The 22,349-nt window shown below is 44.9% G+C and overlaps 1 protein-coding gene across 1 annotated transcript in view; it reads right to left on the bottom strand.

Moving 5' to 3' along the window:
- Positions 1–22,349, bottom strand: part of LOC118372350 (uncharacterized) — a 123,408-nt gene that overhangs the window by 14,347 nt on the left and 86,712 nt on the right. The window contains exon 8 of the mRNA XM_052463972.1: positions 4,224–4,355. Within this exon, the coding sequence (XP_052319932.1) occupies positions 4,224–4,355 (132 nt within the window). The remainder of the gene's footprint in view (positions 1–4,223; positions 4,356–22,349) is intronic.

Below are 22,349 nucleotides of genomic sequence, written 5' to 3' on the forward strand. Positions count from 1 at the left end.
ATACACATGGCAAGTATTAATGGACCATATCTAGTTCCATGTTTTATTAGTACTACAGGATACACATGGCAAGTATTAATGGACCATATGTAGTCCATGTTTTATTAGTACTACAGGATACACATGGCAAGTATTAATGGACCATATCTAGTTCCACATTTTACTACAGGATACACATGGCAAGTAAAAATGGACCATATCTAGTTCCATGTTTTATTAGTACTACAGGATACACATGGAAAGTATTAATGGACCATATCTAGTTCCACATTTTACTACAGGATACACATGGCAAGTATTAATGGACCATATCTAGTTCCATGTTTTATTAGTACTACAGGATACACATGGCAAGTATTAATGGACCATATCTAGTTCCATGTTTTACTACAGGATACACATGGCAAGTACTAATGGACCATATCTAGTTCCATGTTTTATTAGTACTACAGGATACACATGGCAAGTATTAATGGACCATATCTAGTTCCATGTTTTACTACAGGATACACATGGCAAGTACTAATGGACCATATCTAGTTCCATGTTTTATTAGTACTACAGGATACACATGGCAAGTATTAATGGACCATATCTAGTTCCATGTTTTACTACAGGATACACATGGCAAGTACTAATGGACCATATCTAGGTCCATGTTTTATTAGTACTACAGGATACACATGGCAAGTATTAATGGACCATATCTAGTTCCATGTTTTACTACAGGATACACATGGAAGTATTAATGGACCATATCTAGTTCCATGTTTTTTTACTACAGGATACACATGGAAGTATTAATGGACCATATCTAGTTCCATGTTTTACTACAGGATACACATGGCAAGTACTAATGGACCATATCTAGTTCCATGTTTTATTAGTACTACAGGATACACATGGCAAGTATTAATGGACCATATCTAGTTCCATGTTTTATTAGTACTACAGGATACACATGGCAAGTATTAATGGACCATATCTAGTTCCACATTTTACTACAGGATACACATGGCAAGTAAAAATGGACCATATCTAGTTCCATGTTTTATTAGTACTACAGGATACACATGGAAAGTATTAATGGACCATATCTAGTTCCACATTTTACTACAGGATACACATGGCAAGTATTAATGGACCATATCTAGTTCCATGTTTTATTAGTACTACAGGATACACATGGCAAGTATTAATGGACCATATCTAGTTCCATGTTTTACTACAGGATACACATGGCAAGTATTAATGGACCATATCTAGTTCCATGTTTTATTAGTACTACAGGATACACATGGCAAGTATTAATGGACCATATCTAGTTCCATGTTTTACTACAGGATACACATGGCAAGTACTAATGGACCATATCTAGTTCCATGTTTTATTAGTACTACAGGATACACATGGCAAGTATTAATGGACCATATCTAGTTCCATGTTTTACTACAGGATACACATGGCAAGTACTAATGGACCATATCTAGTTCCATGTTTTATTAGTACTACAGGATACACATGGCAAGTATTAATGGACCATATCTAGTTCCATGTTTTACTACAGGATACACATGGAAGTATTAATGGACCATATCTAGTTCCATGTTTTACTACAGGATACACATGGACGTATTAATGGACCATATCTAGTTCCATGTTTTACTACAGGATACACATGGCAAGTAAAAATGGACCATATCTAGTTCCATGTTTTATTAGTACTACAGGATACACATGGCAAGTATTAATGGACCATATGTAGTCCATGTTTTATTAGTACTACAGGATACACATGGCAAGTATTAATGGACCATATCTAGTTCCATGTTTTATTAGTACTACAGGATACACCTGGAAAGTATTAATGGACCATATCTAGTTCCACGTTTTACTACAGGATACACATGGCAAGTAAAAATGGACCATATCTAGTTCCATGTTTTATTAGTACTACAGGATACACATGGCAAGTATTAATGGACCATATGTAGTCCATGTTTTATTAGTACTACAGGATACACATGGCAAGTATTAATGGACCATATCTAGTTCCATGTTTTATTAGTACTACAGGATACACATGGCAAGTATTAATGGACCATATCTAGTTCCATGTTTTATTAGTACTACAGGATACACATGGCAAGTATTAATGGACCATATGTAGTCCATGTTTTATTAGTACTACAGGATACACATGGCAAGTATTAATGGACCATATCTAGTTCCATGTTTTATTAGTACTACAGGATACACCTGGAAAGTATTAATGGACCATATCTAGTTCCACGTTTTACTACAGGATACACATGGTAAGTATTAATGGACCATATCTAGTTCCATGTTTTATTAGTACTACAGGATACACATGGCAAGTACTACTGGACCATATCTAGTTCCATGTTTTACTACAGGATACACATGGTATACACATCCAACCAAATACTTACTTACAGGGCCCTTCTGGACAAGGCAACAACAATTAGAAATACTAACGTGTGTGTGCAAACTCTCTACTTACAACCAAATGGCTTGTGGAAATCTTGCAGAGGCATTCCATCTAAGCGACATTGTGACCTCTGTGGCATTTCTGTTTCATAGGTCATAGAGAGGTGCACAAAAGGATTGTGGGATACGGTCATGTTTGTCTTCCGTGTTCACACCCGGACTGCACCTCTGATCTCCTGCTCCTGAGAAATGCTTCATGAGCAAATAGCTCTCTTTATCTATCATTCTCCATGTCGCTCTCGGTCTCTCTCTTTCTGTCACTCCATCTGTCACTATCTCTCTCAGACCCCAAGGGATTTTCAGAGTTAAAAAAAAAAGCACAATGGTCTTTAGGGGGTAACCGTTGGGGTGGAACTGACACTGAGTATCTATCTACAAAGTATATATTTTATACTCTAGAGATACTAGAGATTCAACAATGACCCCCCCTCTCTCTCTCTCTCTCTCTCTGTGTCTCTCTCTTCCTAACAGATCTCTAGCAACACTTAAACCCTGCCCCCACAAATCTGTGATGATCTTTTTTAATAAACAAAGACCATGCCCTGCGCTGTGTGTGATCTGTGCAGCCATTACGTGTCTGTGTGTGTGTGTATTTGTGTGTGTGTGAGTGTGTTTGCAGCAGAGGAAGGAAGTCACAAGACTATGGGGGTTTCAAAACTGCAGCTGTTGAAGAAGCCTGTACTGTATATATATATATATTTTCATTCTCCTCTTCTCCTTCTCCTCGTCTACTCTAAGATACAGTACCGTTCATATTTCTGCTCTCTGTGTGTGACAGGATTATAAACTTGGCATCAAAATCTTATTTCTGTTATTTTGTAGATATCAGAAAATAAGTAGTGAATTTAGAATGGTTTGTGTGCATTATGTACGTTAGTGGGTAAGACCCGGTTTGGGAGATCTGATTGGCTGAGAGCAGGCCAGCGCCTACAAAAGGCAAGTAAGGAGTGGACGAGAAGAGAGGGACGGAGGAGGAGAGGAGTGGAACACATTTTGACGGGTGCAACTGACACACTCCAGAGTATACTAGGAGCTCAGAAAGAGAGAAAGATAAAATCATAAAGAGGAAGAGGGATTAAGGGGGAAGAGAAGAGAAAGAGGAGATTGTTAGTAAGACAAAGAGAGTGAAAGAATGAGTGATTGAGAGAGCGGGAGAGAAAGACAGAAAAAGAGGGAGGGAGAGAAATCTGTGTAGTCGTCTGATCTCTACATTCTAAATGAGGAGCCAAACAGCAGAGACTTAACCCCTTAAGCTCTGCTCACAGCCACACAGCAAAAGGAGCCAGGGGCTCAAACCTGTTTTTCTGCAACCGAGCCAACAGTGAAACTCTCCAGAAGTAGTGCACTACATGATAAATGGGATGTCACTTTGTCCCATAGTGTGACTGACGTGTCAGAGTTAAGGGCTCAGCTCCACCCACATGTTGCGGTTCCACATGGCTGTAATCCCACCCAGCAGTGTAACCAGAAACCAGGCCCCGGACCAAGTTTGACTCAGGAAGGCCTGTGTTATGGCGGCAAAGCCAATCAAAGAGGAGCTCTCTGGGTAAACAGGACCTCTCTTTCACAATTTGACCATTAAGTTAACACAAATTTACTGTACATACAAACCATATGTTACATAAGCAATACACAAATCTCCCCATGACACACTTACCTCATCCCGCCCACTCCACCACCCACATACATAGACACACAGACATATCCCTCACCTCCATGGCTGTGGGTGTGTATCCCTGTCCATTCTCCCCCGGGGGTATAGGCGCTGGGTGCAAGGTGATGATGTCATTGTCCTCTGGGGGCTTCCAAATGTACTGCTCCCCGTTTCCCATGAACACTGCCTCCTGGTGGACACACAGAGAACAGGGCTCTGCTGTCAGCCTGGTAGCCAGGGCCTATAATCACTACTCGAAGCACCACCGCAACACGTAATATATTAAGGCCAACACTGCAGCAGAAGGCTTCCTCCGCTACTCTTTCATCCACGTGAGGCTACAATACGTTAAGTTTCCGGGGGAAGCTGTGAAGTACCGGGGAAGGTAGGCCTACCAATGTGTCTCTCCTCATTCAGAAGGCTCACTGATGTCAACACCAAAGCTGACTGAATGTGAATGGTAATTGTGCTAGTAATGGTAAGAGCCCAGTAGTAAGAGAATCCTGTTGTTACTTAGTGTCTCTGAAACAACTACGTTTTCATTTCAGTATGTTTTAACTGAAATGTCCAAACGTCAGTCTTGTACCAGAAAAATATATTTTTGCCTACAGATAATATTCTGCCCATATGAACACATGTATTTTAGGCCCCAAAAAGAACAGCTCTGCATGACAAAGAAAATCTGCAAAAAGACAACATCGTTTCACATTCTTTAATAAAAGAATCACAAACAGAAACATGCAATAGTCTGTCCAGCTCCACAGTTTCCCCGCCTCCAACGAAACTGTTATCTCAGCGACATTGACTGCAGGGGGGGTAGTACCTTCCACAAAAGGTTTTGCTCAACAAAACAAACAAAAAAGCAACAATAATAAACCCTCACAAATACTGTACATACAAACCATATGTTATGTAGACAATACCCACATCTCCCCAATATACTGTACATACAAACCATATGTTATGTAGACAATACCCAAATCTCCCCAATATACTGTACATACAAACCATCTGTTATGTAGACAATACCCAAATCTCCCCAATATACTGTACATACAAACCATCTGTTATGTAGACAATACCCAAATCTCCCCAATATACTGTACATACAAACCATATGTTATGTAGACAATACCCAAATCTCCCCAATATACTGTACATACAAACCATCTGTTATGTAGACAATACCCAAATCTCCCCAATATACTGTACATACAAACCATATGTTATGTAGACAATACCCAAATCTCCCCAATATACTGTACATACAAACCATCTGTTATGTAGACAATACCCAAATCTCCCCAATATACTGTACATACAAACCTTCTGTTATGTAGACAATACCCAAATCTCCCCAATATACTGTACATACAAACCTTCTGTTATGTAGACAATACCCAAATCTCCCCAATATACTGTACATACAAACCATCTGTTATGTAGACAATACCCAAATCTCCCCAATATACTGTACATACAAACCTTCTGTTATGTAGACAATACCCAAATCTCCCCAATATACTGTACATACAAACCATATATTATGTAGACAATACCCAAATCTCCTCAATATACTGTACATACAAACCATATGTTATGTAGACAATACCCAAATCTCCCCAATATACTGTACATACAAACCATATGTTATGTAGACAATACCCAAATCTCCCCAATATACTGTACATACAAACCATATGTTATGTAGTGTGTGTGTGTGTGTGTATGTGGGGGGGAGTGTTTGCATTGAGAAATGACATGGTTGTTGAAATGGTTTCGCATGGTTGTGCATATGGATTAAATAATATTCTGGCATCAGATCATGTCTGTTCACACATTTGTAAGTGTACATTCTGTAGTGCTATTAAATATCTCTACAGCAAATCATCTGTATGCAGCTTCACTATGCTGTCAGGTTCAATGAACGTCTCTCCTGCACCGTCTCCCCTCCACCGTCTGCCCTCCACCGTCTGCCCTCCACCGTCCCCCTGCACCGTCTCCCCTCCACCGTCTGCCCTGCACCGTCTGCCCTGCACCGTCTCCCCTCCACCGTCCCCCCTGCACCGTCTCCCTCCACCGTCTGCCCTGCACCGTCTCCCCTCCAAGTGTCTCCCTGTACAGTCTCCCTCCACCGTCTGCCCTGCACCGTCTGCCCTGCACCGTCTGCCCTGCACCGTCTGCCCTGCACCGTCTCCCCTCCACCGTCTGCCCTCCACCGTCTGCCCTGCACCGTCTCCCCTCCACCGTCTGCCCTGCACCGTCTCCCCTCCACCGTCTGCCCTGCACCGTCTCCCCTCCACCGTCTGCCCTGCACCGTCTGCCCTGCACCGTCTGCCCTCCACCGTCTGCCCTGCACCGTCTGCCCTGCACCGTCTCCCCTCCACCGTCTCCCCTCCACCGTCTCCCCTCCACCGTCTGCCCTCCACCGTCTGCCCTCCACCGTCTGCCCTGCACCGTCTCCCCTCCACCGTCTGCCCTCCACCGTCTACCCTCCACCGTCTCTCCTCCACCGTCTCCCCTCCACCGTCTGCCCTCCACCGTCTCCCCTCCACCGTCTCCCCTCCACCGTCTCCCCTCCACCGTCTCCCCTCCACCGTCTACCCTCCACCGTCTACCCTCCACCGTCTCCCCTCCACCGTCTCCCCTCCACCGTCTCCCCTCCACCGTCTCCCCTCCACCGTCTACCCTCCACCGTCTCCCCTCCACCGTCTCCCCTCCACCGTCTCCCCTCCACCGTCTCCCCTCCACCGTCTCCCTCCACCGTCTCCCCTCCACCGTCTCCCCTCCACCGTCTCCCCTCCACCGTCTCCCCTCCACCGTCTCCCCTCCACCGTCTACCCTCCACTGTCTACCCTCCACGTCTCCCCTCCACCGTCTCCCCTCCACCGTCTCCCCTCCACCGTCTCCCCTCCACCGTCTGCCCTCCACCGTCTCGCCTCCACCGTCTCCCCTCCACGTCTCCCCTCCACCGTCTCCCTGTACCGTCTCCCCTGTACCGTCTCCCCTGCACCGTCTCCCCTCCACCGTCTCCCCTGTACAGTCTCCCCTGCACCGTCTGCCCTCCACCGTCTCCCCTCCACCGTCTCCCCTGTACAGTCTCCCCTGCACCGTCTGCCCTCCACCGTCTCCCCTCCACCGTCTCCCCTGCACCGTCTGCCCTCCACCGTCTCCCCTCCACCGTCTCCCCTCCACCGTCTGCCCTGCACCGTCTCCCCTCCACCGTCTGCCCTGCACCGTCTCCCCTCCACCGTCTGCCCTCCACCGTCTCCCCTCCACCGTCTCTCCTCCACCGTCTCCCCTCCACGTCTCCCCTCCACCGTCTCCCCTGTACCGTCTCCCCTGCACCTTCTGCCCTCCACCGTCTCCCCTCCACCGTCTCCCCTGCACCGTCTCCCCTGTACCGTCTCCCCTCCATCGTCTGCCCTCCACCGTCTCCCCTCCACCGTCTCCCCTCCACCGTCTCCCCTGCACCGTCTGCCCTCCACCGTCTCCCCTCCACCGTCTCCCCTGCACCATCTGCCCTCCACCGTCTCCCCTCCACCGTCTCCCCTCCACCGTCTGCCCTGCACCGTCTGCCCTGCACCGTCTCCCCTCCACCATCTCCCCTGTACCGTCTCCCCTCCACCGTCTGCCCTCCACCGTCTCCCCTCCACCGTCTCCCCTGTACCGTCTGCCCTCCACCGTCTCCCCTCCACCGTCTGCCTTGCACCGTCTCCCCTGCACCGTCTCCCCTGCACCGTCTGCCCTCCACCGTCTCCCCTCCACCGTCTCCCCTGCACCATCTGCCCTCCACCGTCTCCCCTGTACCGTCTCCCCTGCACCTTCTGCCCTCCACCGTCTCCCCTCCACCGTCTCCCCTGCACTGTCTCCCCTGTACCGTCTCCCCTCCATTGTCTGCCCTCCACCGTCTCCCCTCCACCGTCTCCCCTCCACCGTCTCCCCTGCACCGTCTGCCCTCCACCGTCTCCCCTCCACCGTCTCCCCTGCACCGTCTGCCCTCCACCGTCTCCCCTCCACCGTCTCCCCTCCACCGTCTGCCCTGCACCGTCTGCCCTGCACCGTCTCCCCTCCACCGTCTCCCCTGTACCGTCTCCCCTCCACCGTCTGCCCTCCACCGTCTCCCCTCCACCGTCTCCCCTGTACCGTCTGCCCTCCACCGTCTCCCCTCCACCGTCTGCCTTGCACCGTCTCCCCTGCACCGTCTCCCCTGCACCGTCTGCCCTCCACCGTCTCCCCTCCACCGTCTCCCCTGCACCATCTGCCCTCCACCGTCTCCCCTCCACCGTCTCCCCTCCACCGTCTGCCCTGCACCGTCTGCCCTGCACCGTCTGCCCTCCACCGTCTCCCCTCCACCGTCTCCCCTGCACCATCTGCCCTCCACCGTCTCCCCTCCACCGTCTCCCCTCCACCGTCTCCCCTGCACCGTCTCCCCTCCACCGTCTCCCCTGCACTGTCTCCCCTGCACCGTCTGCCCTGCACCGTCTCCCCTCCACCGTCTCCCCTCCACCGTCTCCCCTGCACCGTCTCCCCTCCACCGTCTCCCCTGCACCGTCTGCCCTGCACCGTCTCCCCTGTACAGTCTCCCCTGCACCGTCTGCCCTCCACCGTCTCCCCTCCACCGTCTCCCCTGCACCGTCTGCCCTCCACCGTCTCCCCTCCACCGACTCCCCTCCACCGTCTCCCCTGCACCGTCTGCCCTCCACCGTCTCCCCTCCACCGTCTCCCCTGTACCGTCTCCCCTGCACCGTCTCCCCTCCACCGTCTCCCCTGTACCGTCTCCCCTGCACCGTCTGCCCTCCACCGTCTCCCCTCCACCGTCCCCTCCACCGTCTCCCCTGCACCGTCTGCCCTCCACCGTCTCCCCTCCACCGTCTCCCCTCCACCGTCTCCCCTGCACCGGCTGCCCTCCACCGTCTCCCCTCCACCGTCTCCCCTCCACCATACTGCTGTCTCTTGTCCTTTTGGTTTTTTCTTCATATGAAATATAACTGAACAAAACAGTACTGTCAGATCGAGGGTAAAATGTTTTTGAGGACATTTCAATAGTTAAAGATTCACGTGTGTTGTGTTGCATATACACGGCCCCCAGATCAAAGATGTGTTCGTGTGTTCGTGTGTGTTCGTGTGTTCGTGTGTTCGTGTGTGTGTGTGTGTGTGTGTGTGTGTGTGTGTGTGTGTGTGTGTGTGTGTGTGTGTGTGTGTGTGTGTGTGTGTGTGTGTGTGTGTGTGTGTGTGTGTGTGTGTGTGTGTGTGTGTGTGTGTGTGTCAAAAGACAGCCCAGTCAGTGCACAGCCGCCCAGAAATCAGACAGCAATCATGAACAGAATCAGATGCTGCCATCAAATGAGATGTTCTTCTTCATCGGTGGATCTTAATACATGTGTATTACTCTCTATCACACACAGAGACCCTCCATTGTCCCCACCATCAAATCTACACTACAGAACCACTGCAGGAGAAGACTCCCAGGGGATTTCTTTACTGAATCTCATACATATCCATCATCTATTGTGTGAGTGATTATGAATGTTTTATGAGCGACATTAGTAAATGCAATTAAAGTTAATTAAAGTTCAGGAGTAGTTTGTTGATTGTCCTGTATATACAATCTCATAGTTACAGCTTTAATTCACTTTCTAACAAAGATCAAACTCAATAATAACAAAGCCCAATAGTTCATGTTTTGTAAATTAAGATGCACTCTCCAGAGCCAGTGATGTTCTATTTATTCCTCTGGCTGGACGGCTACCTGTTTTGCTGTTTCGTCCCTCAACACACACGCAAGCGCACACACTCACACACACTCACTCACACACGGCTTGGCAGCCATACAGGCTCTTGCATAATCGTCCCCTCCGCTCCGCTGGCCAAGCACACAACATGTGCTCCACAGAGCAGGAGAAGGGCGGGGACGCAGGCTCACAAACACACACACACTATGAAGCACATACACACATATAGGCTACAGTACACACGCATATGGTTCCGACCTTGAATATGTGGACATCTATAAGTACCTAGGTGTCTGGTTAGACTGCAAACTCTCCTTCCAGACTCATATCAAACATCTCCAATCGAAAATCAAATCAAGAGTCGGCTTTCTATTCCGCAACAAAGCCTCCTTCACTCACGCCGCCAAGCTTACCCTAGTAAAACTGACTATCCTACCGATCCTCGACTTCGGCGATGTCATCTACAAAATGGCTTCCAACACTCTACTCAGCAAACTGGATGCAGTCTATCACAGTGCCCTCCGTTTTGTCACTAAAGCACCTTATACCACCCACCACTGCGACTTGTATGCTCTAGTCGGCTGGCCCTCGCTACATATTCGTCGCCAGACCCACTGGCTCCAGGTCATCTACAAGTCCATGCTAGGTAAAGCTCCGCCTTATCTCAGTTCACTGGTCACGATGGCAACACCCATCCGTAGCACGCGCTCCAGTATCTCACTGATCATCCCTAAAGCCAACACCTCATTTGGCCGCCTTTCATTCCAGTACTCTGCTGCCTGTGACTGGGACGAACTGCAAAAATCGCTGAAGTTGGAGACTTTTATCTCCCTCACCAACTTCAAACATCAGCTATCTGAGCAGCTAACCGATCGCTGCAGCTGTACATAGTCTATTGGTAAATAGCCCACCCATTTTCACCTACCTCATTCCCATACTGTTTTTATACTGTTTTTATTTATTTACTTTTCTGCTCTTTTGCACACCAATATCTCTACCTGTACATGACCATCTGATCATTTATCACTCCAGTGCTTATCTGCAAAATTGTAATTATTCGCCTACCTCCTCATGCCTTTTGCACACATTGTATATAGACTCCCCCTTTTTTCTACTGTGTTATTGACTTGTTAATTGTTTACTCCATATGTAACTCTGTGTTGTCTGTTCACACTGCTATGCTTTATCTTGGCCAGGTCGCAGTTGCAAATGAGAACTTGTTCTCAACTAGCCTACCTGGTTAAATAAAGGTGAAATAAATAAATAAAATAAAATAAAATAAACATAATATCTTTTTAGATGGTAAGAGCCCTTTTTTGGGGTACTTTGAGCGGTTTCATGCTAGTTTCATCTCGCTGTGTGTGATATTCTCAGACGGATTTAGAGCTCTCAACATGAGAAACTACAAAATAATTTCATAGAATTGAACCAAGACCACTTTTTCTTGGTCACAGACGGACAAAATCACTGTGCTTAAAGCTGAAGTTGTAAAGAGTCTGCACACTGTCACCCACTGACCTTAGAGCCATTTTATTTCTCTATTTGGTTAGGTCAGGGTGTGATGTGGGGTGGGCATTCTATGTTGTCTATTTCTTTGTTGGCCGAGTATTGTTCCCAATCAGAGGCAGCTGTCTATCGTTGTCTCTGATTGGGGATCATACTTGGGCAGCCCTTTTCCCACTTTCTGTTGTGGGATCTTGTTTTTGTCAGTTGCTGGTTTAGCCTTACATTACTTTATGTGTCGTTTATCTTTCTTGTTTTTTTGGTGTTCATTAAATAAATTCAAAATGCCTACCACGCTGCACCTTGGTCTCATTTCGACGACAGCCGTAACACACATGGTGTCTCTGCACGCTCAGTGGACGTTAAGGAGAAATTATCTGTCAACGTTAGAGTGCCAATATTGTACTGTCGCTAAGTATGATCATACTTATTTAAAAGTTATATGAAATGTGAAATCTTATAGTACGTCATTTATAATTTGATAGTTACTATATCATTTCAAGCCCTAATACCCCACTTTTGTTGAATATGAAAGAAATCTTATATGATTTGTCATATTTTCATAACATTAGTACTAGGTATTTGAGCTCGTGTCCTCTGAATGAGGACACCTCAGCAATCAGAATGAGGACACCTCAGCAATCAGAATGAGGACACCTCAGCAATCAGAATGAGGACACCTCAGCAATCAGAATGAGGACATCTCAGCAATCAGAATGAGGACACCTCAGCAATCAGAATGAGGACACCTCAGCAATCAGAATGAGGACACCTCAGCAATCAGAATGAGGACACCTCAGCAATCAGAATGAGAACACCTCAACAATCAGAATGAGGACATCTCAGCAATCAGAATGAGGACACCTCAGCAATCAGAATGAGGACACCTCAGCAATCAGAATGAGGACACCTCAGCAATCAGAATGAGGACACCTCAGCAATCAGAATGAGGACACCTCAGCAATCAAAATGAGGACACCTCAGCAATCAGAATGAGGACACCTCAGCAATCAGAATGAGGACACCTCAGCAATCAGAATGAGGACACCTCAGCAATCAGAATGAGTACACCTCAGCAATCAGAATGAGTACACCTCAGCAATCAGAATGAGGACACCTCAGCAATCAGAATGAGTACACCTCAGCAATCAGAATGAGGACACCTCAGCAATCAGAATGAAGACACCTCAGCAATCAGAATGAGTACACCTCAGCAATCAGAATGAGTACACCTCAGCAATCAGAATGAGGACACCTCAGCAATCAGAATGAGTACACCTCAGCAATCAGAATGAGGACACCTCAGCAATCAGAATGAGGACACCTCAGCAATCAGAATGAGTACACCTCAGCAATCAGAATGAGGACACCTCAGCAATCAGAATGAGTACACCTCAGCAATCAGAATGAGCACACATCAGCAATCAGAATGAGGACACCTCAGAAATCAGAATGAGGACACCTCAGCAATCAGAATGAGTACACCTCAGCAATCAGAATGAGCACACATCAGCAATCAGAATGAGGACACCTCAGCAATCAGAATGAGGACACCTCAGCAATCAGAATGAGTACACCTCAGCAATCAGAATGAGCACACCTCAGCAATCAGAATGAGGACACCTCAGCAATCAGAATGAGGACACCTCAGCAATCAGAATGAGGACACCTCAGCAATCAGAATGAGTACACCTCAGCAATCAGAATGAGCACACCTCAGCAATCAGAATGAGGACACCTCAGCAATCAGAATGAGGACACCTCAGCAATCAGAATGAGCACACCTCAGCAATCAGAATGAGCACACCTCAGCAATCAGAATGAGGACACCTCAGCAATCAGAATGAGGACACCTCAGCAATCAGAATGAGTACACCTCAGCAATCAGAATGAGCACACATCAGCAATCAGAATGAGGACACCTCAGCAATCAGAATGAGGACACCTCAGCAATCAGAATGAGGACACCTCAGCAATCAGAATGAGGACACCTCAGCAATCAGAATGAGCACACATTAGCAATAGTTTTTCCAGATAGGTGACTTACAGATCTTTCTAAAACTATGCAACATTACCATGAAAAATAATTACGGTTGGGTATATCTATTTAGGCGGAAATCAACATTTCGCCCTGTCATTCAGCTACAAACAAGAGACAACGCTGTCTCTAAAACACACATACTAAACAGACAAAAACAAGCTCTCTCTCAAGGACACACTAGAGAAGCTGAGAGCATGACACCAGGGGCGGCCCTAGTTTTTTGGGGACCCTAAGAGAGATTTGGCCTGGGGTATGGGCACGTTCATTTGAATATTCAAATATCCAAATGGACGTTAGTATTGGATTACTTGGGAGAGTATCCATTTTTTACAAAATGTAATAAAATGATCTATATGGCATTGCTGCAAAGCCTACATGGATACATTCAACATTTTAATGACAGTTTTTATGAGTGCACCCTATACAAAAGACACACTGGTAGCCGATACACTTTCCACACGTGTAGCTTTTTGTTATTGTCAGGCAATCAAAGCAGTGCAACAGTTAGAGGCTCCATGTGTAGCATCTGAAGTGGGAGATTTCTACCTGATGCAAAATGTAATCAACATTCCGTAGTTCAGTTGGCTAAATGAGGAGTAGGCTACAATGATCAACCAACAGGTAGGCTGTTGTTTCATTACAGTTGTTGTAGACAAGGACGGGAAGTGCAGCAAAATAGCCTCAATTAGCCTTGCTACTTTAGCTAGCTAGCTGGCTTACTTAGCTGGCTACTGTAGCTAGCTAGCTAGCTTATTTACAATGATTTAATGCAGTCAATACAGGCAATATCAGATGGTATGATAGATAACCTATGGTAGCAACAAGTTTGTCTAACTAGTGTGAGTCGGTATGGCTATTTTCCCTCTCTCTCTTTCCCTCCATGCCACACATAGACTGTCACACACACCGGCCACTGCTCCTCTCTCAACATTCCTCCACCCTTCTGCTGAAACAAGCAGAGTGCAGCGCACCGACTCTCTGTCTCACTCGAGAAAGTGCCCATTTAAATTTCCCAATTCTTTATTATTGATATTATTTAAATAGTGAAATCATTTCAAATGCCCATTCCTAGTTTGGTGGCCCCCCACCTCGCGGTAAAAAAGATGTAGTGGTCCCCCTCTTGACAGCGGAGAGTTATTTCCTGCAATTATACTCATTGTGCCTTGCGGCGGACAGAACATTTTGCCTTGGGGCAGACAGAACATTTAGCCTTGGGGCAGACAGAACATTTAGCCTTGGGGCAGACAGAACATTTTGCCTTGGGGCGGACAGAACATTTTGCCTTGGGGCAGACAGAACATTTAGCCTTGGGGCAGACAGAACATTTAGCCTTGGGGCAGACAGAACATTTAGCCTTGGGGCAGACAGAACATTTAGCCTTGGGGCAGACAGAACATTTTGCCTTGGGGCGGACAGAACATTTTGCCTTGGGGCAGACAGAACATTTAGCCTTGGGGCAGACAGAACATTTTGCCTTGGGGCGGACAGAACATTTTGCCGTTTCAAAGCAAATTTCCTGCAATTCTACACATTTTGCCTTGGGGAGGACAGAACATTTTGCAGTTTTTAAAACTCATTTCATGCAATTCTATTCATTTTTCCATGGGGCCGAGAGAACATTTTGCAATTTGAAAGCTAATTCTAAAATATCCCATGACTTATGCCATGCTCATGTGATATCTGAGTGAGAGTGACCAACAAAATAATGGGGGCCCCCTGGAGGTCAGTGCCGGTAATGATTACTACAAGGTGTAGATAGCTGGCTAGACTAACTTACCAATTAAAACATCTTTAGGTGACATGGTCTAATTGAGTGACTGTCAGTGACTGACATTACAAGAGAAAAACTACTGACGCTTTACCAAATTTAGAAGTTGCACCTTGTTGATTCTAGTATTCTAACTCTTAGCAGTAAGTTGAGACCTCGAGTTCCTAAAAAAATAATGAAAATAAAATGAAATGTTTACATTTTTGGGGGATTGGGGGCCTGTAGCCCTGAGGGGTATCCTACGAAGCAAGCTAGATCCACTCAACGTTTTCTAAAGCTAGCCAGCTTCAGTAAGCTTCACATTCCAGGTCAGGCTTCATCTGTACTACGATGGTGGATATTGCCTGTCCTCCTTCCGCTAACTCGAGCAGGCTTGTCACACATGTCGAATGCAGAACTCTTTATTGAGATGACACTGAAACATCAATCCATGGGTGGGTCAGTGCCACATTTTCTTTTGTGCCTAAATCAAAATGAATGAAAATATATCTTTCAAATTCAGCAGACTATAGTGTGAAATATTATTTTAGAAGTTCCGTCTTTATTTTATTGCTCATCGTTAATGCCGTCTTTGGTGTGCTTATCAATGCACAAATGTTCCTCACTCCCATCTATATATTATTTAATTAAGTCATACAAAAGTGTTACATTGTGTGAAGTTTAAAATGCATTCTGTCATTACTAAATGTGTAATATGATATTTTTAAAGATATTAAAGATAAAAAAAACATGTCATCAATAAAACATTTAATCAGTTGTCTTCCTCAGATGAAGGGGGTGATAATGCGATCTTTGCAAGAGGGAGGGAATCTGATTTCATTGGTCTTCAACTCGTGGCTCAGACATTTCATTCAGTTGAGTTAGCCTGCCCTGGAGCAGAATAGTAGCAGAATAGTTCCGAAGGAAATTTACCTGGCTAAAACGGTGAGCCACTTTTGTATGATAGGTTAAATTTAGAGTTGACCAAAGTTACTTAGCTAACTCCTTAAACCATTTTTCTTAGGATACCCCTCAGGATGACATGACACATACACACACACACACACACACACACACACACACACACACACACACACACACACACTTGTATTTAATTCACATAAATAGTGCATATGCTCACATCCACATACATTCACAAACACTCACTATTATACACATTCTGTTAAAATACAGTGTACTCAAACACATACATACAGTAGAAAATAAGTATATACAACACAGACACACACCCACTGCAAAGAAAACATTGGTTACTTAGTCCAAAAAACATCTGGGTCAGATGGTTTAGACCCTTTCTTCTTTAAAGTTAGTTTTTTTAACCTGTCTCTCCTCTCTGGGGAGGTTCCCATTGCTTGGAAGGCAGCCACTGTTCGTCCTTTATTTAAAGGAGGAGATTAGCTGATCCTAACTGTTATAGGCCTCTCTCTATTTTGCCCTGTTTATCAAAAGTGGTGGAAAAACATGTCAAAAATCAACTGACTGGCTTTCTTGATGTCTATAGTATTCTCTCGTGTATGCAATCTGGTTTCTGCTCAGGTTATGATGTGTCACTGCAACCTTAAAAGTCTTAAATTATGTCACAATTGCCCTTGATTCTAAGCAATGTTGTGATGCTATTGTTGTTGACTTGGCCAAAGCTTTTGATACAGTAGACCATTCCATTCTCGTGGGCCGGCTAAGGAGTATTGGTGTCTCTGAAGGGCCTTTGGCCTGGTTTGCTAACTACCTCTCTCAAAGAGTGCAGTGTGTAAAGCCAGAACATCTGCTGTCACCAAGGGTTTACCCCAAGGCTCGAACCTAGGCCCCACGCTCTTCTCAATTTACATCAACAACATAGCTCAGGCAGCAGGAAGCTCTCTCTATCCATTTATATGCCGATGATACAGTCATATACTCAGCTGGCCCCCTCCTGAATTTTGTGTTAAATGCTCTTACAACAAAGCTTTCTTTAGCGTCCAACAAGCTTTCTCTACCCTTAACCTTGTTCTGAACACGTCCAAAACAAAGGTCATGTGGTTTGGTAAGAAGAATGCCCCTCTCCCCACCGGTGTGATTACTCCCTCTGAGGGTTTAGAGCTTGAGGTGGTCATCTCATACAAGTACTTGGGACTAGGGCTAGAAGGTACACTGGTATTCTCAAATCAATCAAATCACATTTTATTAGTCACATACACATGGTTAGCAGATGTTAATGCGAGTGTAGCGAAATGCTTGTGCTTCTAGTTCTGACAGTGCAGTAATATCTAACAAGTCATCCCAAAAATTGACAACAACTTCCTGATACACACAAATCCTGTTTCCTGAAGTCCACGATCATCTCCTTTGTTTTGTTGACGTTGAGTGAGAGGTTATTTTCCTGACACCATATTCTGAGGGCCCTCACCTCCTCCTTGCAGGCTGTCTCATCGTTGTTGGTAATCAAGCCTGGCACTGTAGTGTCGTCAGCAAACTTGATGATTGAGTTGGAGGCGTGCGTGGCCATGCAGTCGTGGGTGAACAGGGAGTACAGGAGAGGGCCCAGAACGCACCCTTGTGGGGCCCGAGTGTTGAGGATCAGCGGGGGTGGAGATGTTGTTTCCTACCTTCACCACCTGGGGGAGACCCATCAGAAAGTCCAGGACCCAGTTGCACAGGGCTGGGTGGAGACCCAGGGTCTCAAGCTTAATGATGAGTTTAGAAGGTACCATGGTGTTTAATGCTTAGCTGTAGTCAATGAACAGCATTCTTACATAGGTATTTTTCTTGTCCAGATGGGATAGGGCAGTGTGATGGCGATTGCATCGTCTGTGGACCTATTGGGGTGGTAAGTAAATTGCAGTGGGTCTAGGTATCAGGTAGGGAGGGTGGAGGTGATATGATCCTTGACTAGTCTCTCAAAGCCCTTCATGATGACAGTGAGTGCTACCATCTCTGTCTGCCTTCTTCCTTCTGTTTCTCTCAGCACTTATCAAAGCTGCAGGTTAAATCTAGACTTGGTTTCTCTATCGTAATCACTCCTCTTTCACCGCAGCTGCCAAACTAACCCTGATTCAGATGACCATCCCACCCATGCTAGATTACGGAGATGTAATTTATAGATCGCTAGGAAAGGGTGCTCTCGAGCGGCTTGATGTTCTTTACCATTCGGCCATCAGATTGGCCACCAATGCTTCTTATAGGACACATCACTGCACTCTATACTCCTCTGTAAATTGGTCATCTCTGTATACCCGTCGCAAGACCCACAGTTGATGCTTATTTATAAAACCCTCTTAGGCCTCACTACCCCCTATCTGAGATACCTATTGCAGCCCTCATCCTCCACATGCAGCACCCATTCTGCCAGTCACATTCTGTTAAAGGTCCCCAAAGCACACAGATCCCTGGGTCGCTCGTCTTTTCAGTTCGCTGCAGCTAGCGAATGGAATGATCCACAAAAAACACTCAAACTGGATAGTTTTTATCTCCATCTCTTCATTCAAAGACTCAACCATGGACACTCTTACTGACAGTTGTGGCTGCTTCGCGTGATGTATTGTTGTCTCTATCTTCTTGCCCTTGTCTTGTTGTCTGGGCCCAATAATGTTTGTACCATGTGTTGTGCTGCTCCTATGTTGTGTTGCTACCATGTTGTTGTCATGTTGTGTTGCTACCATGCTGTGTTGCCATGTGTTGCTGCCATGCTATGTTGTTGTCTTAGGTCTCTCTTTATGTAGTGTTGTGGTGTCTCTTGTCGTGATGTGTGTTTTGTCCTATATTTTTAATTAATTTTTAATCCCAGCCTTCGTCCCCGCAGGAGGCCTCTTGCCTTTGCTGTCATTGTAAATAACAATTTGTTCTTAATTAAATCGATTTGACAACATCCGGTGAAATGGCAGAGCGTCAAATTCAAATTAAATTACTATAAATATTAAAGTTTTATGAAATCACACATGCAATACACCAAATTAATGCTACACTTGTAATCCAGCCAACGTGTCAGATTTCAAAAAGGCTTTATGGCAAAAGCAAACCATGCGATGATCTGAGGATAGCACCCCACCAAACAAATACATGACATTCATATTTCAACCCGCCGGGCGCAACACAAAACTCAGAAATAATGATATAATTCATGCCTTACCTTTGAAGATCTTATTTTGTTGGCACTCCAATATATAAACATCACAAACGGTCCTTTTGTTCGATAAATTTGTCGTTATATATCCAAAATGTCCATTTATTTAGCGCGTTTGATCCAGAAAAATACTGGTTCCAACTCGCGCAAAGTTACCTGTAAACTTGTTCCAAACATTTCAAACAACTTTCCTAATACAACTTTAGGTATTTTTTTACGTAAATAATCTATCAAATTTAAGACGGGATAAACTGTGTTCAATACCGGATGAAAACAAAGTGGAGCGTGCTTTCAGGTCGCACGCCTCTAACAAACAGTACACTTCACCCGACCCTCGTTCTGAACTGCCCTACTTCTTCATTACACAGGAAAAACATCAACCAATTTCTAAAGACTGTTGACATCTAGATAGGAACTGCAAGCAACTGCCTGAATTCTAGATTCTCAGTGAAATCCCATTGAAAAGAAAGTGACCTCAAAAATAAATATTCCTGGATGGTTTGTCCAAGGGGTTTCGCTTGCCAAATAAGTTATGTTATACTCATAGACATCATTCAAACAGTTTGAGAAACAGTTTGAGAAAGAGTGTTTTCCATCCAAATCTACTAATATATGCATATCCTAGCTTCTGGGCCTGAGTATCCGGATGTGAAAATACTGCTCCCTAGCCTTAAGAAGTTTGAACTGACTAGATAAATAACAGTTAAATAAAAATAAATAAATAAAATACTTTACACAGCTCTGTCAATCTACCAAACCTGTGACCAAGCAGATTACAATCACCCTGTTTGTGCTGTGCAAATGCGCGTGAGCACGCAGACACACACACACACACACACACACACACACACACACACACACACACACACACACACACACACACACACACACACACACACACACACACACACACACACACACACACACACACACACACAGACAGGCACAAAATGCGCACACACACAGTAAGAGAAAACAGGTAGGACTGCCAAACACACAGGAAAGGTTGATCTTTATCATTGTCCCTCCATTACCCTCTATCAGTGCTGCCCACACTATACACACTATTTACATCTGGTTACAAAATGGTATCAGACACAGGGCACATAATAAGCCTTCTATTCATGTGGACAGGTAAGGTCAGTAGAGCACATGGGGCTGGAAATAGTGATAAAGATCAGGCTCGAATTGCTCCCTACACACTGATCTAAGATCAGTTTCAATGGTTAAGATTAGTATTGAGGTGAGTGTGATCTGATGTTTAAGGAGGGACTTCAACCCGGAGCGTTACAGATCTACTCTTCCTCCGACATCAAACACTGAGCACTGAGCAGAAGGAATAGTTCCCTCTGGTGGGTAAATGAAGGAACTGACAGGTTAATATTTCTGCCACACAGCATGTACACCGTAAACCCCAAGGCAAATTTAACTCAAAAACTTCTAGTAAAATAAACACACAAGTCAATGAAAAGTCATTATTACTTCAAATGTGTATGTGATACCGACTCAGAACTAAATGAGAAGTCAAATCAACTCTATTTTTGAAGTTATGACAACAAATAAACTTTTTTCCCAGTATGCGCCACTGCAGGTTAATTATTTTGTAATTGTTTATAATATCGCTAATTTTGCATGAGTGACTGATTTACCAATGTTATGCTACACAAAGATAAATAACATACAGGCCTACTTATAGACATAATGTGGCCTGTAAACCATGAGTTCTGGCCATTGTATTAGGATGAAGCCTCAAAATAAGAATTTAGGAGATATGTAATGTATTGTCATAAAGAGTTTAATAATGATTACATTTTCCTAGGAGCTCACTTGTTGAAGGCCACAGGGACTGAAAATGAATAAATTCAACAACCATGTCCCTGTCACTAACCAATACAGTCGAGATTAGTACCTAAATCTACATGGATGCTATTGACCAATAAACATTCATGTGGGCGTGGTCTGGCTCAAAAATGCATGTAAATCAGTCAAGGATATTCATTTGGTACACATTTTGCAAACGCTGTCAAATCAAATCAAATCAAAATAAAATAAAATCAAATGTATTTATATAGCCCTTCGTACATCAGCTGATATCTCAAAGTGCTGTACAGAAACCCAGCCTAAAACCCCAAACAGCAAGCAATGCAGGTGTAGAAGCTCGGGCACATATTTTTTTTATCTCTTTTAATCTCTGAAATTTGGTTCACATGTTGCAAACGCAGTCAAGAATCAACATATGCAAGACAATTCATTCCAGCCACACGGTGGCGCTATAATGGGCACATATTTTTATCTCTTTTAATCTCTGAAATTTGGCACACATGCTCAGGTATATGAGTCTAGCTAACCCACGCGATATCTCAGACACCACTGGCCCGATGTAGACAAAACTTGGGTGAAAGATGTGTCATGCTACAGAGATCCGTCAATTAACAAAATGACATTGATTGGCCCAAGGGTGGTGCTGCATCATTCATGTTTACTGTTGCCTTTTTTAACTCTCATTATTATCTATCTATGCCTAATCACCCTTCATGTACAATCACCCTTCATGTACAATCACCCTTCATGTACAATCACCCTTCATGTACAATCACCCTTCATGTACAATCACCCTTCATGTACATATCAGCAGTTGAAGTCGGAGGTTTACATACACTTAGGTTGTAGTCATTAAAACTCCTTTTTCAACCACTCCACACATTTCTTGTTAACAAACTATAGTTTTGGAAAATCGGTTAGGACATCTACTTTGTGCATGACACAAGTAATTTTTCCAACAATTGTTTACAGACAGATTATTTCACTTATAATTCACTGTATCACAATTCCAGTGAGTTGACTGTGCCTTTGAACAGCTTGGAATATTCCAGAAAATTATGTCATGGCTTTAGAAGCTTCTAATTGACAACATTTGAGTCAATTGGAGGTGTACTGTGGATACATTTCAAGGCCTACTTTCAAACTCAGTGCCATTTTGCTTGACATCATGTGAAAATCAAAAGAAATCAGCCAAGACCTCAGAAATAAAATTGTAGATA

This window comes from Oncorhynchus keta, chromosome 15 (genome assembly GCF_023373465.1).
Source record: "Oncorhynchus keta strain PuntledgeMale-10-30-2019 chromosome 15, Oket_V2, whole genome shotgun sequence".
NCBI classification, from domain to species: Eukaryota; Metazoa; Chordata; class Actinopteri; order Salmoniformes; family Salmonidae; genus Oncorhynchus; species Oncorhynchus keta.